Source organism: Fusarium subglutinans, assembly GCF_013396075.1.
Source record: "Fusarium subglutinans strain NRRL 66333 chromosome Unknown NRRL66333_c0000312, whole genome shotgun sequence".
Classification (NCBI taxonomy): Eukaryota; Fungi; Ascomycota; class Sordariomycetes; order Hypocreales; family Nectriaceae; genus Fusarium; species Fusarium subglutinans.
The window spans coordinates 17,894-41,798 of record NW_023502375.1 but is presented as its reverse complement, the minus strand read 5'-3'; the positions used below and the strand labels follow the sequence as shown (position 1 = coordinate 41,798).

At 45.8% G+C, this 23,905-nt stretch overlaps 8 protein-coding genes across 8 annotated transcripts; 3 read left to right on the top strand and 5 right to left on the bottom strand.

The window, feature by feature from the left end:
- Positions 1–697: 697 nt before the first annotated feature.
- Positions 698–1,907, bottom strand: FSUBG_13143 (uncharacterized protein; the record flags this gene model as incomplete). Its single annotated transcript, XM_036678004.1, has 3 exons — positions 698–1,112; positions 1,162–1,567; positions 1,619–1,907. 3 exons carry the CDS (start codon positions 1,905–1,907, stop codon positions 698–700), a joined length of 1,110 nt encoding a protein of 369 aa, XP_036531402.1.
- Positions 1,908–5,406: 3,499 nt separating this feature from the next.
- FSUBG_13142 (uncharacterized protein) lies at positions 5,407–7,221 on the bottom strand (the record flags this gene model as incomplete). Its single annotated transcript, XM_036678003.1, has 1 exon — positions 5,407–7,221. One exon carries the CDS (start codon positions 7,219–7,221, stop codon positions 5,407–5,409), a length of 1,815 nt encoding a protein of 604 aa, XP_036531401.1.
- Positions 7,222–7,731: 510 nt separating this feature from the next.
- FSUBG_13141 (allantoate permease) lies at positions 7,732–9,618 on the bottom strand (the record flags this gene model as incomplete). Its single annotated transcript, XM_036678002.1, has 6 exons — positions 7,732–7,939; positions 7,994–8,094; positions 8,150–8,269; positions 8,400–8,831; positions 8,879–9,039; positions 9,108–9,618. The coding sequence occupies 6 exons, from the start codon at positions 9,616–9,618 to the stop codon at positions 7,732–7,734; spliced, it is 1,533 nt and encodes a 510-aa protein (XP_036531400.1).
- A 1,730-nt stretch (positions 9,619–11,348) lies between these two features.
- On the top strand, positions 11,349–12,524 carry FSUBG_13140 (uncharacterized protein; the record flags this gene model as incomplete). Its single annotated transcript, XM_036678001.1, has 3 exons — positions 11,349–11,503; positions 11,562–11,870; positions 11,927–12,524. 3 exons carry the CDS (start codon positions 11,349–11,351, stop codon positions 12,522–12,524), a joined length of 1,062 nt encoding a protein of 353 aa, XP_036531399.1.
- Positions 12,525–14,002: 1,478 nt separating this feature from the next.
- Positions 14,003–15,079, bottom strand: FSUBG_13139 (asparaginase; the record flags this gene model as incomplete). The annotated part of the gene is made up of 1 exon (XM_036677999.1): positions 14,003–15,079. One exon carries the CDS (start codon positions 15,077–15,079, stop codon positions 14,003–14,005), a length of 1,077 nt encoding a protein of 358 aa, XP_036531398.1.
- Positions 15,080–15,928: 849 nt separating this feature from the next.
- Positions 15,929–17,748, top strand: FSUBG_13138 (C6 transcription factor; the record flags this gene model as incomplete). The annotated part of the gene is made up of 4 exons (XM_036677998.1): positions 15,929–15,962; positions 16,027–16,356; positions 16,406–17,310; positions 17,362–17,748. The coding sequence occupies 4 exons, from the start codon at positions 15,929–15,931 to the stop codon at positions 17,746–17,748; spliced, it is 1,656 nt and encodes a 551-aa protein (XP_036531397.1).
- A 290-nt stretch (positions 17,749–18,038) lies between these two features.
- On the bottom strand, positions 18,039–19,259 carry FSUBG_13137 (uncharacterized protein; the record flags this gene model as incomplete). The annotated part of the gene is made up of 3 exons (XM_036677997.1): positions 18,039–18,152; positions 18,265–18,589; positions 18,649–19,259. 3 exons carry the CDS (start codon positions 19,257–19,259, stop codon positions 18,039–18,041), a joined length of 1,050 nt encoding a protein of 349 aa, XP_036531396.1.
- Positions 19,260–20,037: 778 nt separating this feature from the next.
- Positions 20,038–22,601, top strand: FSUBG_13136 (uncharacterized protein; the record flags this gene model as incomplete). The annotated part of the gene is made up of 5 exons (XM_036677996.1): positions 20,038–21,786; positions 21,849–21,895; positions 21,949–22,087; positions 22,151–22,418; positions 22,597–22,601. 5 exons carry the CDS (start codon positions 20,038–20,040, stop codon positions 22,599–22,601), a joined length of 2,208 nt encoding a protein of 735 aa, XP_036531395.1.
- Positions 22,602–23,905: the final 1,304 nt, after the last annotated feature.

Here is a 23,905-nt window from a genome sequence, read left to right as displayed (position 1 = left end):
ATTGAGTTATTAGGAGCGTTGATCACGGGACGCGCGGCGAGAGTCATGATGGGTAGACCCTGTTTCATTTAAAGGGTCTAGGGGGGCGAAATAAAACACAGACCCCAAGTACTTAAGTAGGATTATTTTTATTCTAATTAAGAAAATAAAATAAAAATACCCTTTAAAATATATATAAGTAAGAATAATTAATAAGATTTTCTTTATTTAATAGTAATATTCTTATATTTTATTTCTTATATTATACTAAGTAATTTAGTAAATATCCTTTTAGCATGGTCAGTCTTGAGGTCTGTGTTTTATTTCCCCCCGAGGAGGGTTTTTAGTCTGGTTGCCTAGAATCCTGCAACGTCCTGACTAGATTAGCTGGATTTATTGATTTTTAGGATGAATGTGGCTTGAATCGTTCGGCGAAGCTTTCGGGTGCTACGGTTACCTCGGCGGGGTCGGAATAATCCGCGAGGTCACCTCCACCAAGTGATTCCATTATCTTCATCAAAAGTCACGGCTCAAAAGGTATGAACAGTACATTTGCTCATCAATTGCATCATGTCAAGGCATCAAGAGACAATAACTGTGAACAGACGTGAAGATCAATAAGCCTTTAGCCATTCATTAACATTAAAAAAAATCTATATAAATATTCTATTGGGTATATCCCTCGCATGTATCATTCCTCTACTTGAAATGCCCTGGTCTAAACACCGCTATGATTCCGCTGATGCAAATGCTTAGTCGAGCTGGCCTCGCTAACAGCACGATCGTTATGCTCCTCGGCAGTAGATTCACTATCATCATCCTGCTGTTGATTCTGATGCACAATCTGCGTGACGACAGTCTTCTTGATACCCTCAATCTTCTCACGCTCCTTGAGCTCATACTCATCCTCCTCGCCGAGCTCAATATGTGTTCGGTGATGCGCGCTGGCCAGAGTCTGACCAAATCGTGTGCCGTGAGGCCGCGATGTTCCTGTCGTTCGCGATCGTGAGGAATAGTCGTGGCCGCCGCGTTGATCGTTGTTACCGGCGCGGACGACCTTGCCAATCAGATCGGCCATGTTCATCTCGATGTGAAGCTTGAGAAGGTAGACAAGGGGATGGAACTGAATGTAACTGGAGGAAGTCAGTATAGGTAAACACTCTCGGCTGGTGTTGGACTTACACAAAGCCGTTGGGCAGAGACATCATGCAGATGAGGAGTACATCCAAAGCGATGGAGATAGCACACAAAAATATGTTCATCTGATACAGACGGGTATACTTATGTAGACCGTTGGCAACAAGTCGCTGCTTGACGACATAGATGAAGTAGAAGTTCAGAGCAGCATCCATAATACCGAAAATGACCTTCTCGCATCGATCCCAGATGTTGTTCAGGTGGATATAGCCCTCGCTAATCTGCAATCGAGCGGGGACCCAGATGCAGAACACGCTGATGTTGATAGCCAGAAGGATAAGGAAGCAGAGCCATTTAAGCTTGGTACCGTTGGATCGAACAACCATCAATAGCGAAACTCGGTTGATGATGATTTGGATAAGACACTGGACTTGCGTTGACCACCAGACGACTATCACTGTTAGCACATACTCTCGTCTCCCTAGGCATTTGGTGGTCTTACTGATGAAGAAGAAAAACTGCATGCTCGGCTCAATATCACCCCGAAGATAAAACCAACACATAACACCCAAGATAAAACTCGAGATGATCTCGGCCCAAACCAACGCAATGTAACTGGTGACCCTCTTCCTTCGATTCCACGCAGATCTCGTCTGTCGAATCGCCTTTGCGATGTTAAAGAGCGTGATGCCCAGCGACAAGCCCCAGGCGATGGAGGCGATGTTCATGTCAGTCTCATTGGGAAGATCGTCGACATAGTTGTCGGGGACGAGGAAGCCTCTTCCTGTCATCTTGACGTCGAACCAACAAAAGACAAAAGAGAGGAGGATATAACAGCTGCTGTAAACGGATAATGCCACAGCTGAAAAAGGAATGTGGAAAAAAGAAAAGGGAACAGGCTCCTTGCTTGGATTTAAGAAACAGGCTTGCAGAATCTGCAGCAGATGCAGTAGTCTCGGTAGTAAACTGACTAGCTACGAAAAGCCCCCTGTTTTAGCTCTACTGCCGATCACCATTGGAGGCTGAAGTGGCTTGCGTTGGGACCTAACGGCGTGAGGAGCTAGTTAGATGCCGAACACGGCGGGGGACAGAATAAAAGGATGAGCAAATCTGGTTTCATCGTAGTGTGTCGTGAGTGGTTGGAATGGTCTCTCGTATTTCTGTCGCCCCGAGACTAGGCTGGGGAGCTAGACTGGGAGGCCAAATGAGATGGACAAACAGCTAAGAAAGTATGTTCATGGATGAACCCTGAATCATGAGGATGGATATTTCTGGCTTCAATGGACATATCGAGTGCCAAGAGTGTTTACATGAGCAATAAGACAAAGTGTCTTTACATTATGAGGGTATCAGTGAGACATTGCTGTACCCCAGATGATGGAAGACTGTCGCTTCTCTGCAGTCTAAGCGTCAAAAAGCACATCACCACAGTTTCAGGCCCAAATCCTTGCCCACAAACTCAGATATTCGCAAATCGGCCGCCTTGTTTATCGCATTGGGCTCCAATCCCCTGAAGCCTTGTCGGTGTAAAATTGACCGAGTCATTGGGTACCCCGCTAAGCTTACTCCAACTCACAGCTGCTGCAGATCAATGGGAATCGTGGATCCTTTTTTCTGTTACCCCCTTATATTTTAGATTGGCTTTTTCTAGTGTCTTGGTATTTCTTTTCTGTCATTTATGATCAAGATGCTCGCGATGTCCCGCCGTAGATCTCCCACCGTCTGTTCGCCCAACGGTTTGATTCAGCCAAGCATTCCAAAGGATCGAAGCACAGCACAAATTGCTGAATAGAATATACTTTTTACTCACGGGCATTTTGTATCTGAGCGTTATAATTTTATGAGACGACGCTAACACGCTGGCGCCTTGATACCCAGTATTTGTTTAGTAATCGTACCTGTTTGCCTTGTTTTTTCCCAGCACGAGTCAACAGTGCACCATCCCCTGTGATTTTGATGAGATTGGGGTTCTAACTGGAACAAGTATTGTTAGGCAGAGTGTCGTTTTGGATCTCGGCGGAGGAAATGCCGAGGATGCGGGGTAGCGAGAACGGTGAACTTGGCACGATCCGAAGAATTGCGGCGTCTGTAGAGATCATCGCGAGTCAATGCTGGGAGAGTTGATGAAGGGTGTGACGAAGTTTTATGCTGTTGATAATATTAAGAGATTGAGTTCTTCAATGCGAACACGTATGCCGCTTTTGAGTGTGTTCTTTACGGCAGGCCTTTGCGCTTTCAGCCTCCTTAGCAGTCTGGCTCTCGTCGGCGTTCTGAGGGGCATCACAACTAAGGAGATTATGCCCACGTGTATCAAGCATCATTGAGTCAGATACTGTCGACACCAGAACTGATGCTGAGAAAAAGACACTATTCATCGTATACAGTGGCGCTCTTGGTGTTGAGTCGCCCTCAATCTAATCTTGCGGCGCGATGAGAATGGATCCCTCATGACTCGTCTATGTCGATAGACTCTAACCCACGCTAGCCACGGTAGTCTAGTGCAGTGGCTGATAACATTCCCTTCCTCAGCCTGCAAAACCGGCACAACATCCCCCAAGCCAAACTGTCACAAAAACGTGGCATCCTCAATTCAAACCGCTATTCTACTCTGTTTCTGTAGGGCTGGTTTAACGACCTTCTCCCTTGAGACAAAAACGTGGCAGACATTCCATCTCGTGGCTTTTGCCCATCAACAGAGTTCACACTAAGGTCTAGGTGCATTAGTTTCCACCGGGGAGATACAAAACTCCGCTAGTCTCCATTGCAAGTTTCTCTTTTTTTTCGCCTCCCGAGGAAGTAAATCTCGCAGAGGACCCTTGCTGCGCTTTGACTTCCGTACTGCCCCGGACTTTTTACTTTGTGCATCTTGGGACCCGATGTTCGGGAACGTGTGTTACCGGAGGGTGATCAGCGATAGGTGAGGGCTGTTGGTGTTACATCGCGAATCGCCGGGAGATGGGCTGACTTGATCAGCATGTGACTTTGCTCACCTGACATTGGGTATCTTTGTAGGCTAAGGTAAGATAGCTGTTTGCAGATACCTAGTACGCTGTTGGATAGTCGCGGAACTAACGCCCCGGTCCAACTGGAAACGTCTACCTCCGAGGACCAGTGACATACAATATATAGTCTAGAGATAGGCCTCCCTACCACCCCTCTTTTCGAAGTAGATCTCGCGGCCCAGATTCTTCACCATGGATCCCTGAATCCACTGATCGACTGCTCAGGTACCAAGATTTCGGTACGACTGCTCGAACCGTCTACCTGGTCCTGAGCAGGGTTCTAGCCTCGGCGTATAGCACACGCTAACGACTGCATCCTTTGGTAGCAAATCATAGGTCGGAATTGTCGAAGGATCTTGTTGCTGTGGATTCTTTGAGATTTGATGCCGTGGGTCTGTGATTTCGAATTCCCCATGTGCTTGATTGATGGGAGATTCGGGATCTGAAGTATCGTATTTGTGCTACGTTGTATCGGGAGATGTCGCGCCGAGAACTATTGATTCCTGGTGCTCGTCTGAGATAGTGCAGTATTTATGAGCAGGGGCTGACTTAGGTGGCCCAGCATGCCGGTTCGCAATCTCAATTGAAGAATGTCCAACTGCGTCTTGACGTTGATCAAAACAGTTCAAGACTGGGAGCTGATTGAGATTGGCGTCCTTCAATTCTTTTCGTAAATATTGTTAGCACAGTTGCTCCAATGGAGATTTGGATCTTCTTATCTTATCTTATCTTATCGCTTATCTCTAATGTCCAGTATCTCTACAACTTCTACTCACGTTCAATCACAAATCCGCTATAGCGAGTACATAGTTTCTTCTTATGGACGGGACGGGCTATATAATGTATTGGCTATACAGACTGTATGATGCGATTTTCTGAGCCGCCGCTGATTTACATATATGTTCTCCAATATTATATGATTAAGATTATTTGCCCATGCCAGGTGTACACTAGAAATACACTCTATATACCTGCAACTTCACTTCTGCGACAAAAGTTGTACTGATTCAGTGTCAACGAATCTGTGGTGATCTTGTAATTATTATCTGAATCGACAAGATGGCAGACACTGTTGAACTGTTCGTGGCTATTCATTCATTAGCAGAGAAACGCGCTCTTTCTAGGGTAGCCACAAATTTCAGGGCCAGTAGCAGGATTCTCAAGAAGGCAGATTCATACTTTGTAAGCAACTCATTCAATATCAAAGAATAACAACATTACCAAGCGCGTCCTGAAAAAAGTCTCGAAGATCGTATCAATTAATAGTTTCTGTGAGGTCACTGGCTATCTAGTCAGAGGCTTTAAAAAGTGTCTCTAGATATGTACGACACTGGTCCCTCTCCTTAGTCAAAGGTATTGCTTTTGGAAGCCCGTTTTTTCCCTCAGACGCTCTCACAAACTCCATCGGCCGCTGCCCACAAAACATCCACGCAAGTTTCGGAAAGATGGCAGCGTACTGCTCAGCTTGATCAAGCATACGGTTCCGATGGGTCCTCTCCCATCTCGTCGTGTATTCCTCCACTCCGTCAGTCATCTCTTCCCTATCAAGCTCGGGTCTCGCGTTGGCTTTCTCCACAGACTCGGGTGGTATGGGACAGTGGTAGTAGAATCCGGTGGGGAGGCTATCCACGTCAAGGGGATACGTGTCGTGGGCCAATGCCAGCTTGGTGAGTCTTTGGAGCGGGCGGAGGTGATGACGGAGCTTGTCATGATCTACATCCCAGTAGTATTTCCATTCGCAAGGTCTTCCAGCACGGAGACTCAGTTGTTCTAGAGAAGCAAGTCGTGCAATCATTTGGAGGGACTCGTCGGGGATTTGAGTTTTTCCCCATGCGAGGTATAAAGATTTGAGATTGCCAAAATCAAGGCCGCTGAGTGTGGGGAGAATGATATTATCCAGATACTTAATTCCTTCCAGGTTCTCTTGGAAATATAGTCTGCGCAATCCCGTATGCTGCGAGATGAACTCTGCGATGCGCTCACAAGCTGGAGCTTCTGTTGGCGGATGAGAAACAGCAAAGTCCTCAAGATCTCGTAAAGGCTCGCAAGTAGAGGTCGAGGGATTAGTCAGTACCATTTCGTCCAAGCCAAGAGACGTGAGGTGCGCCGTGAGAAAAGACGATATGGCAACGCTGTCGAGCTTGACGCATCGGAGCTTCAAGTATCGCAGGCGAGGAAATGACACAGCTGTCTCTCCGATCGAAATAGGGACGTCCTTATCTCTGATTTCTCCCGAATAAGTCCACGTCAGAGACTCGAGGGTAGACGAACAGAGATGAAACAAAGTCGAGAAAAATCTCGTCATCGGATGCGTTCCCGTCTCGCCTTTATTTTTAATCTCTCTCAATTTGTCGTGTGCCAAACTAACGTCCAGCTTGAGAGACCTGAGCGGCCAAGTCGAAGGCGTAAGAGGTGGCGTCAAAGACCACGCGTCATCAATCGCCGGCCTGTCCAGCTCGATATGTCGCGCCGAGCAGCGCGTTATCTTTTCGAAAAAGTTCTTATCCAGAGAAAACTCATCTTTCCAGACGAGGGTCTCAAGATTGGGTAACGATGAGATAGCTTCGACTGTAGCTGCACGCGCCTCGACGTACTCCGCACACGCCTCATCATAGAGAACCTGTTCTTGTTCGTCGGTGAGTGGTTCAACCTCTTCGTCGTAGAATGCCTCATAGAGCTCTCGATGGTTGTTCGCGACATGTTGCGGGTCAGGTGCCCATATAACTTTGCGGATGCAAAAACCACGAATGGATCTAGCCTTCTTGTCCTCCACGAGATCGAATGCAAATCGTTTTGCTTCGAGGCTGTAATCGAAAGTGACTTGTGCAAAATGAGAGCAACAAGCAAGTTGCTGACAATCACTGTTGACCTCGGCGAGGGATTCCAGCGATGCCGTGTCGTCTAGCGAGTCAACGACCTTGGCAAGGATCTCGGCGGGGAGGCGGAGAAGCTTGCAGCTGGATGCCCTGGGTCGACCTTGCATGACCTTGTCTAGAAGAAGGGATCGGGGGCGGTCACTCTCTCTGTCAAAGTTATCCGCGTCCGGTCGGTTGGGTTTGCCTCTCATTAAAATCCTGAAGTCGCGGTTGATGTTGAACTCCATGGTGACTGATGCTGGAGATGAGATGGTACAGAGTTGGGCAGCATGAAACAAGTTTGCCTGGGCAAACCCTCCTTCTATATAGGTGATGTCTGCTTGCGCATCAAGGTCACTTGATGACTTGGGTATCTATCAGGGTGCGTGGATACAGTTGTATGATGAGTTGACTTTGTATTGAGTTTGTTGCTGTGTTTGGGCGTGGAGCATGACGCCTTGTTTGTGTTATGTTGAGGAAGGGAAAGGAAACTCTATTCGCAACAATCGCGAGGTGTCTAGATATGTCATAACTCTTCTTTTGATACGCCGTCACCCAATGTTTATATCATTCGACACGGTGTAGATCAGCTTCAAAAAGCTCCAGGTCTCGGTATTGCACCCGAGAGCACTCTAAACAGGTGACATGCCACCTGCCAGCTGAGGCAGGTAACATCAGAGCCAGAAAATATCTGAATATACTAAAAGCAAGTCTTTATCGGCATTTGTTCCCCAATAAAGGATAGGCATCCTCGAACCTTAATACACAAAGATAAAATCCTCATTCTTGAGGTCTGTCATATCCTCAAAGTCATGATCATGTGCCACCATTTCTTCATTATTGTCGAGCTCAGCGGCAACAGAACTCTGAAGCATGGATCGATCGACAATAACCTCTGACTTGCCCAGAGCTAAGCGCCTGCGGGCGTGGGACTTATTGAGGAACAAAAGATAGAGGGTTACGATACTTTTGTCTGTCAATTAACTGTGTAAGCAAGGCAGGTGTCATGGAATTACTTACGCCGTAAGAATTATGACAAGGATAAACATGCACAAGTTGGAAATGAGGCCTTTGCGGTAAAGGGGAGCTTGGTCAGTACTGTAGAGGAGAGGTCCAATCACCTGTGAGATTGGTCAACATATGCAGTAACAAGTGCGGTTAGTCAAAGTCACTCACATTGCCAGTACATAGGCCAACGAACATGACACCAGTGGTGACCTTTCTCTTGGTATCACCAGCGGTATTTTGGGCCTCCCAAGCAAAGATCAGGGGCGTGATTCCGGGGTAGACGGAGATCTAGAAGCCTTGTTAACAATGCTCTCGATGATCGGTAGGGTCTTGAAGGACTTGCAATATAGTAGGCGAACAGCAAAATGCCCTTCTTGTCATCAGTGTGGGGGATCTTAAGAAGCAAGACACATCCAACGATGGGAGTAATGCAAAGAAGCATAATGATAGGACCCTTACGGCCAAGTTTGGTGGCGAGCCAGCCGGACCCAATAATGGCGCACATCTGGACTGCTCCGAAGGGTATGTTGAAGAGGATGGTCTGGAACTTGTTGTAACCAAAGGACTTGACGATGAGTGATCCGAAAGTGCTAATACCACCACTGGGGATGGAAATGGTGATGACGAGGAAGAACCAGCACCAGGTCTTGAGATCAAGAATGGATTCCTTCACATGCTCCCACTTCCATTGCCGGGAAACAATACCCATTTGATTTGATCGGAGTCTTTCGATAGTGACAACCTTTTCTCTATCGCTAAGAAACTTGGCTTCCATCGGGGAGTCGGGCATGAGGAAGTAAACGGGGATTGAGTAGGCGACGGTAAGAAGGCCGCAGAAGAGGAAGATTATCTACGGCTCAGTGAGTGGGAAATCTTCGTTTCTCTGGAGAATCTTACCTGGTAAGAGAAGAGAGTGCTGCTCTGGATGTGACCAAGTCCGAATGTGAAGAGACTGCCGATTATGAACGTCAATCCGTTCATACCACTCCAGTACGAGGTACGCAGAGTCTGTTCATTTCTCTTCCACCACATCTGTGTAACAGCAATAAGAGAGGGAGCTATAAGCATGTCAACAAAATTCCCAAACTCCCTATAATATGAGCTTGGTGGTTGGAACATAGCATACCAATAAGAGACTCGAAGGTTCCCAAAAACAATCGCATAACCAGAAGCGTCTTGAAAGTCGTGCAAGCACTCATTATACAAAGGGACGAACCCCAGAGGAAGATAGCACCCGCGATGACCTTTCCAGTAGGCAACTTGACAAGCGTCAAGGCAGCAAGAGGCTGGGCGACCAGCTGGGCAAGGTATAGAGACGAACCAAGCCATGAAAACTGTGTCCCGTGGAGATTGGCGTCGGTGGTCATGTCAAAAACAGACGAGTACGAAAGAGTAGACTTGTCGAGTTGCTGGAAGAAATATGCTATGAGGATGAGGGGCAGGATTCTCCAGTCGATCTTTCGGAGAACGGCCTGTTCTTCCTCGGGCGTGAAAATTATCGGTCCAGTTACGGACATTTCCTTAAGGAACAGAGCTGCTTTATCGGCTTCCTTGACAGGAGTGATGTTGTCTATGTGGTCAGCGTGCTCAGCTGCAGGAGCAGCGGCGACATCGCCATCATTAACGTTCTTCGACATGATACCTAATAACTCAAACTAAGGTAATTGAGATTCGAATAGAAACTTAGACTTAGAGAATGCTAGATTCAAGAACTGTAGATCTTTAGTGTCGCAGGTGCGAAGCACCTTTATATCTTAAGAGAGGGCAATAGGGAATGCCGCTTAAACCTGCAAGTAAATCTCAACCCCCACTGATCTGTCCATAATGTGCGGGGGAATCTGGGGCCCCGGATCACATGCAACATAATGTGTCAAAGTGGTTGGCTGAAAACATGGTTTGGGGTACCCTAGTAGAAGAGCGTACAAGGATGAACGCCATCGGGGAGAATCCCGAAGGTGATAGTCTGAGCTTATTTAAAAACCGGCAATATTCTTAAGCGGCTTCTGTTAGTTCTTCGAGTCATTGAGATCGAGACGTGGGGGGTATTGAGGATATAGATTAGAAGCGAATATTGACAATTTAAGCAACCTTACTAGTTCTGACATATTCAGATTAAGAACAGGTCCTGAGATGAAGAGGTAATAGAGGACTAGACTTTGTAGATTTAAAGATATATAGCCTCTTATATATCAGCATAAGATCTATAAAGTCAAAGTCTCTTAGAACCCCCAAACCAGGTGGGCCAAGACAGGCGGATAAAACGGCAACTTGGACACCTTTTCCTTATAAGTGCATTTCCGATATCACATGGCCGGCTCAATATCCACATTCCCCTCACTTCCCGTGGAGATCACAGTAGAGAGCGACAACACTATCAAGGTCTGGAATGCTAGGAGGGTCTAATGGAGTGGGTTGAAGGTCAAGTCGTCTCAAGACGCTTGAAGGTTGCGATACATTAGTTTGATGTTATACGCTTATGACTGCAGACGATTAAAGAAAAACTAACTGTTTTATTCATCAAGTCAGAATCAATAACGTCAGTTCTTCTTGAGGTTAAATCAAGGATTTCGTGTGAACTGGAGTGATCTGTAAATCATATTGGTGTCTCTTCCACTGCCGATTCTCGGCAATCAAGTAAGCTGTGTGGACCTCAAAACGTAACTAAGATGAAAGAGCCTATAGACATGACTGCCGTATGCCTAAAAAGGATAAAACTCTTAACGCTAACTATTATCTCCCCTTTTGACTCTCCCACTGCCGGTAACTAAGCTAAAGCGGTTAGATTACCGGTAGTGTTGAAAACCAAACGTCAGTCTTTTTAGAATTGACGTAGATGTCAAGACAGGAATGGTAGCTAGGAGAAGTGGTTCATCTCGATTAACTGGAGACTCAGAATCTGGCATTCTAATAAGTAATTGATCCGATTTTAACAGCGTTTAGCTTGGTACGGTCTTGGAGAGCAAGCCGTGCTGAATTGCCAAGGAGGGAAAGTCCTGGATTGATTTATGGAATGGGGGTTAATTAACCCTCTAACGATAAACTTAAATGAAGTTAGTTCATGCCGCACTTATAACCTACTCTATTATATATCTTGAACATACTACCTATTCTCAAGAACTAGTGTGATTGACTTGCTAATTATGCCAATCTGACAGCCAAGCCGGCTTCTTGGCCGTTAAGTGGATTGATGTCGGCTTGGCGCCAATTGGATGCATAAAAGTCAGGCTGAATGCCCACAGAACAGGCTAAGCGAGATGAACCGTACCACCTTGGCGCATCCAATACTGGGTAGATGACGGATATAACTCGCATTGTTCCTGCATCCATCGCAAGTTCACTCCGTTCTTTACATACAATATGAGCAATAATGTTGGGCCTTAATCGAATAGTGCAGCTGTATGCAGTCCTGTTCTGTCTGCTGACGCTATGCCTCGCGAAAGACGACGAGTACTACGACAACTCTACAAACTACCGTCCTCGCAATGTCACAGGTCTCGGCGACTTTTATCAATGGGTTGGATCGTGAGTTTTACGCGGTAAAAGATTGTGGTGGTGACTAGACTAAATGGTCTCGCGATAGGTATTACAACGCGACCGCAGAAGTCGAATTGAGACCCATCTTTGGAGACGTCTGGAACGAGACCATTTTCGGCCCCAACTACACGGATAATCTGTGTCCTGAGCTAAAGAACTCGACCCAAATTGTTAAATACGACGCAATTCTCAGTATTCTTGAGAAAGGAAAATGGAACGCTGGGATTAACTCTGTTATTTTCTGGCTGACGCTCATCCCAAAATCCTCAGCGGGGTTCAATGTATCCTCTCTGGGCACCGACTTTACGTATTCATCTCAGCCCGGGGGGCTGCAATTTCCCCTATATTCTGTGCAGTCAGTCAACCGTCTCTCATACATTGTTTATATCAAATCTTCTAACCCTCATGCAGTCCAAGCCCAGATGGTTATTCGCGACCCCAAGAGGGCAAAGGCCCTGATATTTTCAACTTCACCACTACCCAGACCAATTCCGGAGCTTACAACATCAGCGCCCTACTTCAACGCAACATCCCCGAATCCTACTCGTCAAGTCTAAACCTCACCATGCCAGTGTGTAACACCACCGAGCTAAGCGGTGACTATAGAGTTGGTATAGAGGAGTACCGATCTTGGCAGGCGGAGGACTGGGATGACTTTCGATGGCCCGATATTAGTGTCTTGTTCGATGACAAGACAGCGAACTTGACTATGGACGCTGTCTTTTCTGCAAGTCCATATGTGTGGCCTAATGCGACGACTGAGTGGTCAGGGCCTCAAACAGGTAGCCCTGGTGCGCATGGCTTTATTCAGATTCGTGTCTCTGGGGTTATCGATGCATATCATTCGGATTCGCTGAGTCTTAGAGATGAGACGCCTGTTTGGTTACGCACCGTGGGCTTTGGGAACGATTCATCCAACATCGGATACGATAGTGGATCTATCAAGCTGTCGTCGGAGTTCACCATCTCTATCATGGTCGTTGCTCTAGGTATCATAATGATTTTATAGAGGAGCTTCATCGCCATGTATATGGAGTGAATATGTAGTTCTATGTCTGCTACCTTGATCTTCAGTTCCTTCATCTCGAGCTATGTCGTGCGGCCCCGTAGCTGTTGACTTGAGCCAACCAAGACTTCATCCGGGAAGTTGAGTCGCGTGAATCAATCTGCACCGTGTCATGGAGATTAAGAGCAGAAGAGCTTATTAATACCCAAGGTTAATTTTCCCTCTATGCATTTCTAGTTCTGCTTCCGATTTCAAGAGATTAGACAAGCTTATTTATTTTTAACCCTCTCGATGATCAAGAACCGCGGTCATGAACTCCCACCTAATTGGGTGCGGGGATGTCAGCGGGCCAGCAGAGGCCAGCCAGTTACCAGCGCTCAGCCGACAACTGCTGCCTAATGGACTTATGGCCACTTGCTTCATCTTCTTTCATCTTAACTCTTCAGTATGTCTTTCAAGTAATACAAGAACCTCCATTTTATTCTCAGAATTGTCTTTAATAGCTGAACTGAACACCCTTCTACCTCTTGAACATAGACATGGCCTTCAACGCGCAGCTTATGCCCGAGGCAAACCCCATAGTAGAGCCGCATATACGAAAGACGACTCTTAGCCAACTGATGCAAATTGTTTATCAGAACTTGGCGCAGAATACATATCCTTTCACAGCGTCATGTTGGCAGGCTTCGGTTGCTATCTCTGACCGAACGCCATCGATCATGAACCTGTATGTCCATGCTCCTTATTTTCTATTTTGTCTTACTCAATAACTGATACTTTAGTACTAAGACAGCATTACACACGCTTTACTCGCCATGGGTGAAGACGACCCTATAAAAGTTGCACAATGGAGTTGCAACTTTGAACTCGAAACCTTTTGCAAGTCAGCTTCAAAGGTACAGTAATTTGTCTTCGCCAGTCATTAATCTAGTGCTGACCTAAGTCCCATCAAATCTATGACCAAGAGATAGGCCAGAAATTACAAGAATTGTTCAACCGACGAAAAGGCAACTAGCCAACAATCGAATCACTCAGGAACAGATACGACATGTCAATTTTGTCTTTCCTACCACGGCCGAAAGTGCCAGGGGATGTGAAGGAGCTTTTGGCAGCGCGTCGTAGGCCAGTATAAAGCCGGCGCTCCATTCCATCTCTCTATAACCTTTTATGGAATCCAGGTCATTATGCTTTTGAAACGAAGAAACAAACAGTATTTATTATTATTATAGTTCAGCCTGTCCCATCTTGTCTTAGGTCTAATGGCATACTCTACTTGGTCCCATGATCTCTCTCCTTCGAGGTAAACTTTGAACGAAGAAGAACCTTCATTTTCTGCCTTAGAGCCATAGCCATTAGAACCTCCGGATCGGTGCGAATTCCCGCAAGGGTAGTGTGGCCCTACTACTACCCGCTTCACATGTCTCACCCTTAACAAACATTCGTCCCTATTACTCATACATTTCCTAAATGGGAACTCTCTATCAGGCAGTTGACCGTAGCTTGAAATCGAAAGAGACAGAGCCTACTACAACATCCATCGTGTTCTTTCTCTCGAAGTGGTGCCAGCTTTCCAAAGCTTGCCTTGTGTCTGACGTCCCAATCTTGAGTTGTTCCAATACTTCAACCACCACGGCGTACAAGATATCAAGATTTCCGTCGTCAACCTTGACAGAGATCCCCAACGACCCACGTGCCCCCACGCTTAGAGTCTGCTCAGATTCACGTATCCCAACTCCATAGCATCCATCGGCACCTACCTTACCGAACAATTGCCCCTTGTACACCTGCATCAAGTCTGTGCAGAAACGTCCTTCTCCTGTCACGAACTCCGGATAGCTGGACATCGCACGGAAGATCCGGGAAAGATTTCTCGTACGCGGAGATGGTGAAGCCTCTTGCTCGGCAGAATCTGCACCGGCGGCGAAGACAGCGAAGGTATGTGCCAAGTAGAAGAGGGGAAATGCAGGAGCGGGAATATTACAGCCATCGGTGGCCCATTGAACGAGACTGGGCTCGGGGCAAAGCTCCTGAACGACCTTTTTCACCTGAACCTGCATCGGATGATCCGGACTGTGGTAATCGGTTATACTGGCACCTAGAGCGAGAGCGCCAGCAATAATGCCAGCGTGTTTGCCAGAGCAGTTGTTGTAGATTCCGCCCGTGACATCCAACCCCTTCTGGGCCCAGTCTTGGTTGACAGCAGGGTTTAGCGAAGCATGTCCACCGCAGCGGTAGTCGCTCTCGTGCGCTTTGATTTTGATCAACATGCTTCTAGCACGTTCAACATGCCTTTTTTCTGCATTATGCGACGCACACATGAGGGCAAGGTCGATTTCATCAAAGCCTGCGTCTTGGAAACCGCCCGTCTCGATGATAGCGAGAGCTTGTGCAGGCTTGGCGGCCGACCGGGCTAGAGTTACCCGAGCAGGGTTGCCAACGGCGTAAAGGATGTTGCCGTGAGAGTCTGTGACTGCGACATGGACGCGGTGGATGTTCTCAACGATGCCGTTTCTATCGGTGATAACGCAGTTGTTCTCGACATACTTAGTTTGTGTCATTTTGCCAGACGGTGGTTTCGTGACCGTGTTTCGTTGTGGATAAATAACTTTGGGAGCAACGGAGTGTTCTGTATATCGTGTATTTGAGATGAATGAGAAGGACAGGCCTGAGGAGCCATCGCAGTAAGGAAGTATTTGACGATTTATATAATTAACTTGTAAGTGGTTTTGCACCTTTTGTCGCAATCCCTGTTTTTTTCCATACCCATTGTCCGGAGGATCGCGGACAGCCGTATCCAAACAGTGACTTCGGTCCTAACCGCGGTTTATCTATTTTCAGCTATCTCATGTTAGGCTCCAAGTAGCTACCATTGAGACGCCAGTATTCCGAGACCATGGGATTGGTCTGTTTGTCCCCTGATCATTCTCCGTACCCATAGTTACGGCTGACTCATCATTATTGCGACCAACTTCAATATTCCGTACCCACTGAATTCGTCCACTTCCCCAATAACAGTCAACATGCACTCTATACCTGCAGATACACACAGGAAACATGCCATCGACTCAGGAACAACTGACGCGACACGCCTGCGAGCCATGTAGACGCAAAAAGATGAAGTGTGATGGTCAAAGACCTACATGTTCGTATTGCCTACGTCTGAGTCTCCCATGTTCTTACTTGCCAAGGGCAAAAACCAAGTCATCGTGAGTTGAACGCATGGCATGCTATAGTAATCACCGCGAGTTGACCCGCAAGCAGTGCCAAGTCTAAGAGAGCAAGGGCCAACAAGCGAAAGGCAGAAGAGCTCGCTCAAACTAACGAGCATCCTGCTGCGCATGAATGTGCTCCCAATTGCCAATCTACATTACCTTTTGCCCTACCATCGCCGCAAGACATCCCTCACCATGAGCTTGAGAACCGAAAGTTCTCACTGGAAAGGTTAGTATCTCTGCACTAGCCACTACTAAATTACAGAAGTTACAACACCCTAAGCTGATACAAGGTACGCATCTCAGACCCCAGCCAACCCAGGAGGCTCTTAAACACTTCGTCAAAGTCTACGAAACCAAGATCCATCTTCAGCCTCTCCCGCTATTCGGGCTAAATAGACTCGAGGAACGATTGCTTGACGGCCCTCATTTCCTACTTTGGAGCTTCATGGCTCTCACTCTGATGTTATCTACCCATCCTTTCTACGATGATCAAAGAACATTTGCAAGAGACTTCTACACCCAAAAGGCGGAGGAGGCCGTGAGCTATTTGGCTTCTGAGGGGGATATATCACCAGAAGTAATACAATCCCTTTGCCTTATCGCTATGAAGCATCTAAACAGTAAGACACGTGCCTTCACATGAAGTTCAGGAGCTCATCGGGATTCTAGATCAACAACTCGCACGAGCCTGGATGACTACTGGTACTGCTGCACGACTAGAGGCCTTACGAGTCCACTCGTTTGACAGTAGCCCTTATCTAACAGATGACTCCGTATCTAGAGCTCACTGGAGTGTTTTCATGCTCGAACGACTTTTTGTTCCTACGATGCCAGATGCTTTTGGGCCTGGAGTTCCTCAATTTCCTATTAGCGCTCCAAAGCCACTTGCACTTCAATCGACACTCTCAACTACCGTACCAGAACGCGCACAGTTAGAAACAGCACAACCCAGAACCATACTGAGCAGTGATCCTGGTATCATTGGCGTTCACATTCGTCTTGTGTCGATTTGGGGAAAGCTTCGATTTTACTTACATAGTCTACGGCGAGGCGTCACTGAAAAGCCTTGGTCACCAGACTCAACGCAGACAAAGCTGAACATCGAGATGATAGAGCACGAAGCTCTAATCGATTCGACCTATTTTCTCTCCAAGGCTCTTCTGCCAAGCCGAACTACAGCAGAAATATCTTCACATCGCGAATACTGGGATCCATTCATGGCTAGCCAAATTATCTGGCATGCCATCCACGCCGTGCTAAACCACCCGTTCGTCCACTTGTTCTTACTCAGGTCCTCCAGGGATGTCCCCCCATCGTGTCTGTTCCTTCAACAGAGGATTGATATGGCGCTATTTCACACAGGATCCCTGTTTAGGATTCTCCAGTCGTTTATGGATCTAATGGATATAGACGATCCGATGGTGGCAGACTTTGTAGCTGCAGCTGCGACAGTGTCATGGTTCTTTCAGTTCTCAGCGGATCCCAAGATCTCGCGGCGGGCTCGTGAAGAATTAGGTAAATGCGATGTGTTTCTCAGCCATGTTGCTGTAACTTGGCCTCACGTCAACCAAAAGGTACGCTACCTGTTATTTGGATCTCAGATGAGTGCTCACACATTGTTTTAGCTTGAGATATTGAGGAAGCTGGAGGCACTGGCCAACGAAAACCGCCGACAGCACTCAGACGAAGGGACAAACATCAGTTTCCAATCCGCATGGCTTTGGGAACTGTTGACTCCTAGGGTTCAGTCCCCTCAGATTGGCGCCTCAAACTCAGGGCCAGGGACTGGCGGTGCCTCTGAGAAAAATCCAGATTCCGAGATGTATCTCAAAAGCCATTTTGTCATGCCTTTGCACGACGACCCGGACTCTGGTCAGATAAGAGAGCCAGTGGAATCTGGTCAAGATTGTATAGATTCTTTGTTTACTATGCCGGGAGATCTGGATTTGTTCAATGTCGAGTTGTTGTCGCACGACTTTTTCGAAACTGGACTATGGGACCAAGGCTACTGAGAGGAAATAATTGTTTACGACAGGGGTTTACCGCTCCGGGGGATGCAATAAAACTTAGGACCTTGATCATAAGTGACAAAAAGCTCTAAGTAAATTTAGTATAATTTAGTATAGAATTAGAGGATCGTAGACTAAGTACTTTTCGTACCTCAGTTCAATGTCAGGAGTATTCTTGCACCTCCTAGCCGCCCAACGGGTTGATGTTTTGCCGGACGTTTGTCCAATGGTGGTGGTCTGAAATCACTCTGCAATTGACATGGCGAAAGACCAGAACATAATACCATCGGCAGCTACACAAAACCATCAGTCTGATTATTGGCAGGTGATAACAATTCCATAGCTTGAGGTGGACCAGGCGTCTGGCAAGCCTCATGAGGTGAGATATCAAGGTATCGATCGAGTAGCTATAGTTTGGATAGTAATCTAGGGATGATAGGCTTTGTAAACTTGTATTGACGCAAGAATGCACTGTATCAGTCCAAACACAGCTGTCAGTCCCAAGACAACTATTGCTACCCAAAAGTTATGCCACTGCACTCCATTCCGTCGGTCATACCACCACTGAGAGAACGAATCCGGTGTCGAATGATCAAATTCCTCCTTCAGAATTAGTAAGCGATCTCTCCAAAAGCAAAAGTTGGAGAGATATCTGATCTCTCCACCGGGGGTCCCGCACCATGCTAGCTGGGGATCTATCATGCGGCTGGAGTGAGTGCAGAGTCTATCTAGCCAAACTTGCTTTTTGCGGTTAGAGCGTAATACTGCCCAGTGGTCGGACTGGGGAAATAGGACTGCTAGGGTTCTCAGGGTCTCTTCCGCTAGTCCTTTGGGGAGAACGGGACTTTGGGAGTGTATACTTCACGAAATTAGACCCTACGTAAATTTAGGCGGGATACTCACCTATTCCTCTGAGTTTCGAGGAAAGCAACGTGGTGAAAGATATATACTTGCGAATTGTTGTTGGTCAAGCGTAAATGGTCAGCCAGGTTATCGGTGAACTCAATCTTGATCCCGGCAACATTTTCAAGACTCCATGCAGATAAGTCTGGGGCTATTGCCATTCCACTGCAGGTCTGTAGACTTGAGATGGGGAACAGCTTTCCAGTCAAGCTGCCTAGAGAATCCTCATCCCAGAGAGGCATTGGCCTGGGGCCAGTCTGGTGCAAGAACCCGGAGTCTTTCTCTAAACTGCCCACTTCAATCATCAGAATAAGTCGAGCCACAAGATTCAAGACATCTTGACAAGCGTTAACATCGCGGTTCCCAGATGATGTACATATGTAGGAGATGACTTGATCCCGATGTTTAGGTCTTCGAATATGGTCTGCGACGTTTCCGAGTGATAACGTATCGAAAGGGTTGACTGCCGACGAACTCAGGTCACTAAATAGCTTCTGCTGTCTCTTGACGTATGCATCGTATGCCCTGAAGTCGAGCTTCGACACGTTGTCACCATTAAGTAACTGAATGGAACTGGGTAAAGCGCCGAGAAGCGTCGATGCTAAGGACATGGTAGATAGGCAAGAAAGAATAATTCTTTGCTATTTATCTGGCGAGCACAATGAACATTGCCCTCAGCCAGATCTTGGTTTTTAATTTGAGGCCCCTGATATATTACACAGCCAATTCTGTCTGCCTTGTCGCACATCACATCACGTATATGTGCTTTGTAATTGTCGCCCAGTGGCTATACAAGTCACAATGTGGCGTCCTCAGCACTGCATCATTGGATGAGATCTTCTCCTTTCATGCACCACAATGATGCCTGACATCCTTGGGCATGAATTGTCACTGTAGTCGGGCGTAAGATTGTTAGCAGAGACCAACCAATTACTGACTTTCCTGTTAATTTCCGACTGTTCTGTTACCTCCACTTTGTAATGATCGAAACCCCTCTTCGATTTTTAAGCGGCGTTCAATTGACTCGTACACCTTTTGAACCTCCACCATCATTCGACTCTTAATGTCGTCCTAGTTTTCTTCTAGAGCAGACTAGGCTCTATAAGTCAAGTTATGGACTATTCCAGCATTCTTTCTAAGCCTAAGTCATTCTTCGGTAAACAAAAGGTCTGGATGGCTCACGGCGAAGATCTCACAACTTTCAACACTCATCGGTCCAATATTCAAAACCTACTTAGACACTCTTGTATTCCAGAGTCTAGCCACAACCTTTGGATAGGCCTTTATCAGATCGGGGCCTCAAAGAACTTAGCAAAAACATTCGTGGTGGTTTCATGCAGCGATCGCAGAATACGGAGGCTCACGCGCGATCTTCTAAGTAGCTGCCCGATGTTCCAGCCAGGTGGAGCTCTCGACCGCTTCAAAGTCATCAGCAAAGCAACCCTCCCAGAGACATCTTGCGAACCTCAGCAGACTATGCAAGATGAAGAGAAATTGGAATATGAACCTGGATTACGAAGGGGCGACAAGGGCAAGAACATTGCCAAAGACGAATATAAGACTATTCGCATATCCCCATGCATCACCGGTGATAGCTACCTGTGTCGTCAAGTACAAGCACGCCAGGTGTATGGAAAAGGAGAGGTGCGATTTCAAACAGCCACGGCAGGACCGCTGATAAGTCTCGATGGCCGCACCTATCAGCTCACTGTGGCGCACGTTGTCAACTTCCAGGAGAAAGCTACACATGATGCCACTGAAAGCACAACGGATGACTGGGACGACTGGGATGACGAAAGCGATGATGATACCGACAGAGGTTGTTCCGTAGACGAAGATGTTGCATCTTGGGACATCTCAGCGGACGACGACGGTACACCAGCGTCCGATATCTCCGACGATGAAGTTCCCGGATCTTTATCAAGCAATTCAACTCTAGAGGTTGCTACTCAACAAAACGAAAGCGACACAACCATAGCAGAAGCAAATTCCAATGATAAAGAACCCATAGACGAGCCATTTCACCCGCCTTCTTCGCCACATCTCCGTCTCTCAGAACGTCCAGTCCTTGAAGAGTTCCTCATTGATCATGCCTCCTCGTATTTGGGCTTTGCACCCGGATCAGAGAATTGCCAAATTTCCACGGAAATGGACTATCTTCTCATTCCCATACGCGCAGATCTCCGGGCAGGGGTCTTTACGTCCAAGAGTGCAGAGTTGGTACAGAAATCTGAAGCCTTCGACTTACAAAGCGAAACAGAGCCTCGACAGGTTATCATTGCGACAGCATCACTCGGATATATGGGGGGCATGATATTCCCAGCATCGTCACTCTTGCGACCTCCGGGCTCAAAAGATTTCCAAGCATTATATTGCATCAAGTCTGACAATGCTATGCCGAAGGGAACTTCTGGCTCGGCTGTTTTCGATAAGCGGACCGGATTACTTGCTGGATATGTTGTGCTTGGATGCCCCGAAATTGATATCTGGTACATGGTTCCCATTCTGGATGTGTTGAATGATCTCCAAGCCAGATTCCGTCAGAAGTGGAAATGCCAGATACGGCTCGATGTGGATGCAGCTATGAGGTCAAGCGATCAAGTATCCACCCTCGACACAAATTGGGACAGCCTGTGCCGGATATTTGAGACAAGCTCGGGCATTATTCCCCCACTCAGGGCCCAGGAAGGTCAACTCCAGATTGCATCGAAAGGCATCAAACCCGGCAAATGGGGTATGATTTATGATTCAATGACAAACGTCTTCAAATACTTCTCAAGAGAAGGGTCATCATCTACTAACGACAGTCCTGAAGTCTTGCTCCGTCCTGACGAATGCCGAAGTCTGTTTGGCCAAAATCCCAATCCACTGGAGGGCGATAGACAGCTCTTTTCTAGGTTCAACACACTCGAGTGCGGGCTCTTAGAAGCTATGGTCTCCACGTTATCATGTCCAAAAGCCGCCCTTGGGGAACATAAGATAACGAAAACTTCACGACGCCATGGCACTTCTTTCGACGCAACCACGGAATCCTGCAACGAGGATGAAACGATGCAGCCTAAAATACGGGTTGAGCACTTATTTAGTATAAAGAAAGCGCTCGACGGACGTAAGTTCGTGGATTGGCTCAAAGAGAAGGTATGAAGCAGACTGAAAAGGGTTTATCCCACTGTAGTTGCCGACTGACATGATTTCAATAGAGGTCGCCCAATAGTCACGATACTACAACTTACACACCGCGGTGCATGTAAGCATCACCAAGCTCCATTTCTAGTAGCATGGAGACTAATTGAGACACAGCTACGTCTGGAACATTGACCCTAGCAGAGTCAGAGAGAGAGATAAAGCTACAGATGATCTTCCAGTGAGAAGATTCCAGGAACTCTTCTCCAACCTCGTTGCCAAAGAACCAAGCCCTATGATAAGTTTGACCCAGGACGTAAGTAACTAGCGATTATCTCTTGGTCGAAGCTTAGAATCTAACATTTTAATGTCTTGATAGACCTGGTTTGGAAGCACTTTCCAAATAGTGTTCAGTCTGCCGTTTTTAGTTATTGCAAGTCATGATGCTTTCGGCAAGACATCCGTCACTGGAAGGGCTGCTCTTCGATCCAGCGTCAGCCTTTCCTTTCTCTACCAGCAACAAATGATTTGCGAAAGCCGAAGTGAAAAAGAAGCTCCCCAGCCACAAAAAACCTACCTATACCATATAACATGGTCTACAATCGTGACTGGCACAAATGAACGATACTGGACAGCGGCTTGCCTGAGTAAGGGCTTCTATCGTGTTAAAAATTATTATATATTAATCTTATAAACTTAATTAGCTTGTATTTTCTTAGCTTTTAAAGCTTCTAGTTATCTAGATATAACTTACCTTAATAAAAGTATTAATACTTTAACTTTTCTAGCTAGCCTAAATAACTTAATTAATAAAACCTTTAATAGTTTAACCTTTTTATTATAGTATATATATAATTCTTCTTAAAGTTATTTAATAACTCTAATTAATAACTTTTTAATAGCTTATATTACTACCTTTATAGTCTTTTATAATACTATAATTTATGTAACTAGGTAATATTTTTTTATAGCCTTTTAATTATATTTTTATTTTCCTTTTTTATAAGCCTTTTTAGTTTCTTAGCTTTATAGTAAGTAAAGTTCTTAAGGATATTAATATCTAGGTAATTAATAACTATAGTAAATACTTTATAGCTAAAAAAGGTAATCTTAGTATAGTCTTTACTAGAGATATTAATATAATTAAAAAGCTATTTTTTTATAAAGATAATAACCTTAAGAAGTATTATAAAATCTATTTACCTAGATATATACTTAATAACTTAAATATTAAAAGTAATAAAGATAATAAGGAACCTATATATATAGTCTTAAGTCCTTTAGCTTATATAGTCTAGGCTAATAATAGTTTAGATTACTATAGATATATTATTTATAAAGTTATATTATAATATATATATAGAAATATAAACTTAAAGTTATATTCTTTTATATACCTTTTAATCTTTTTCCTTTATAATGCCTTAAGGCTTATAATAAGATTTATTAGTTATTATAAAAGCTTATAGGTAAAAGCTTATATTAGGAAAAAAAAATATTATATTGTTATTTATTATCTATATTTGCAGCCTAAATCTTAACCTTATAGGCCGCAGTCATCCCATAGAGTGAGGGCTTCGACGAACCACCGGCCGTTAGTGAGTCCTCGAATGATGCCATACTTCTGAGCAGCAGTTTGGGGGATCATACAGTTGACATCAAGAGAACTATGTCGCCTCGAGCATATGCTCTCGGTGCACTAGCCATGCAACTGGAGAAAATTACCGAATATCATCGCCACATCCAGCTGACTCTTGACGCCAATTTAAAGCTTTTTGTGAGTAATCCCCGGTTCTGCGGTCGTTCTATCACTGACCTTGCTAACCAGGAGGAGAAAACGAACCTTCTGTCCGACGAACTTTTGCTTATACATAACTAATACTGGATAAGGCATTTCTCGAATGTTCTTGAAAACTTCTTGTGCACGAACTTCAGGATTTTAGAGAGATTTGAAACTTTCCTGTTAAAGGACTTACACCATTGGTCAGATGGAGCGCCGGGCCATCCTCTATGGGGAAGTTTCTATCAAGACCTTGGTGCTCCTGAGTCAGTACAACGGATTCAAAAGAGTCTTGAGGTACTTTCCGATATACAGAACTATCTTAATATTCTCGATGCTAGAAGGAAGGTAGGA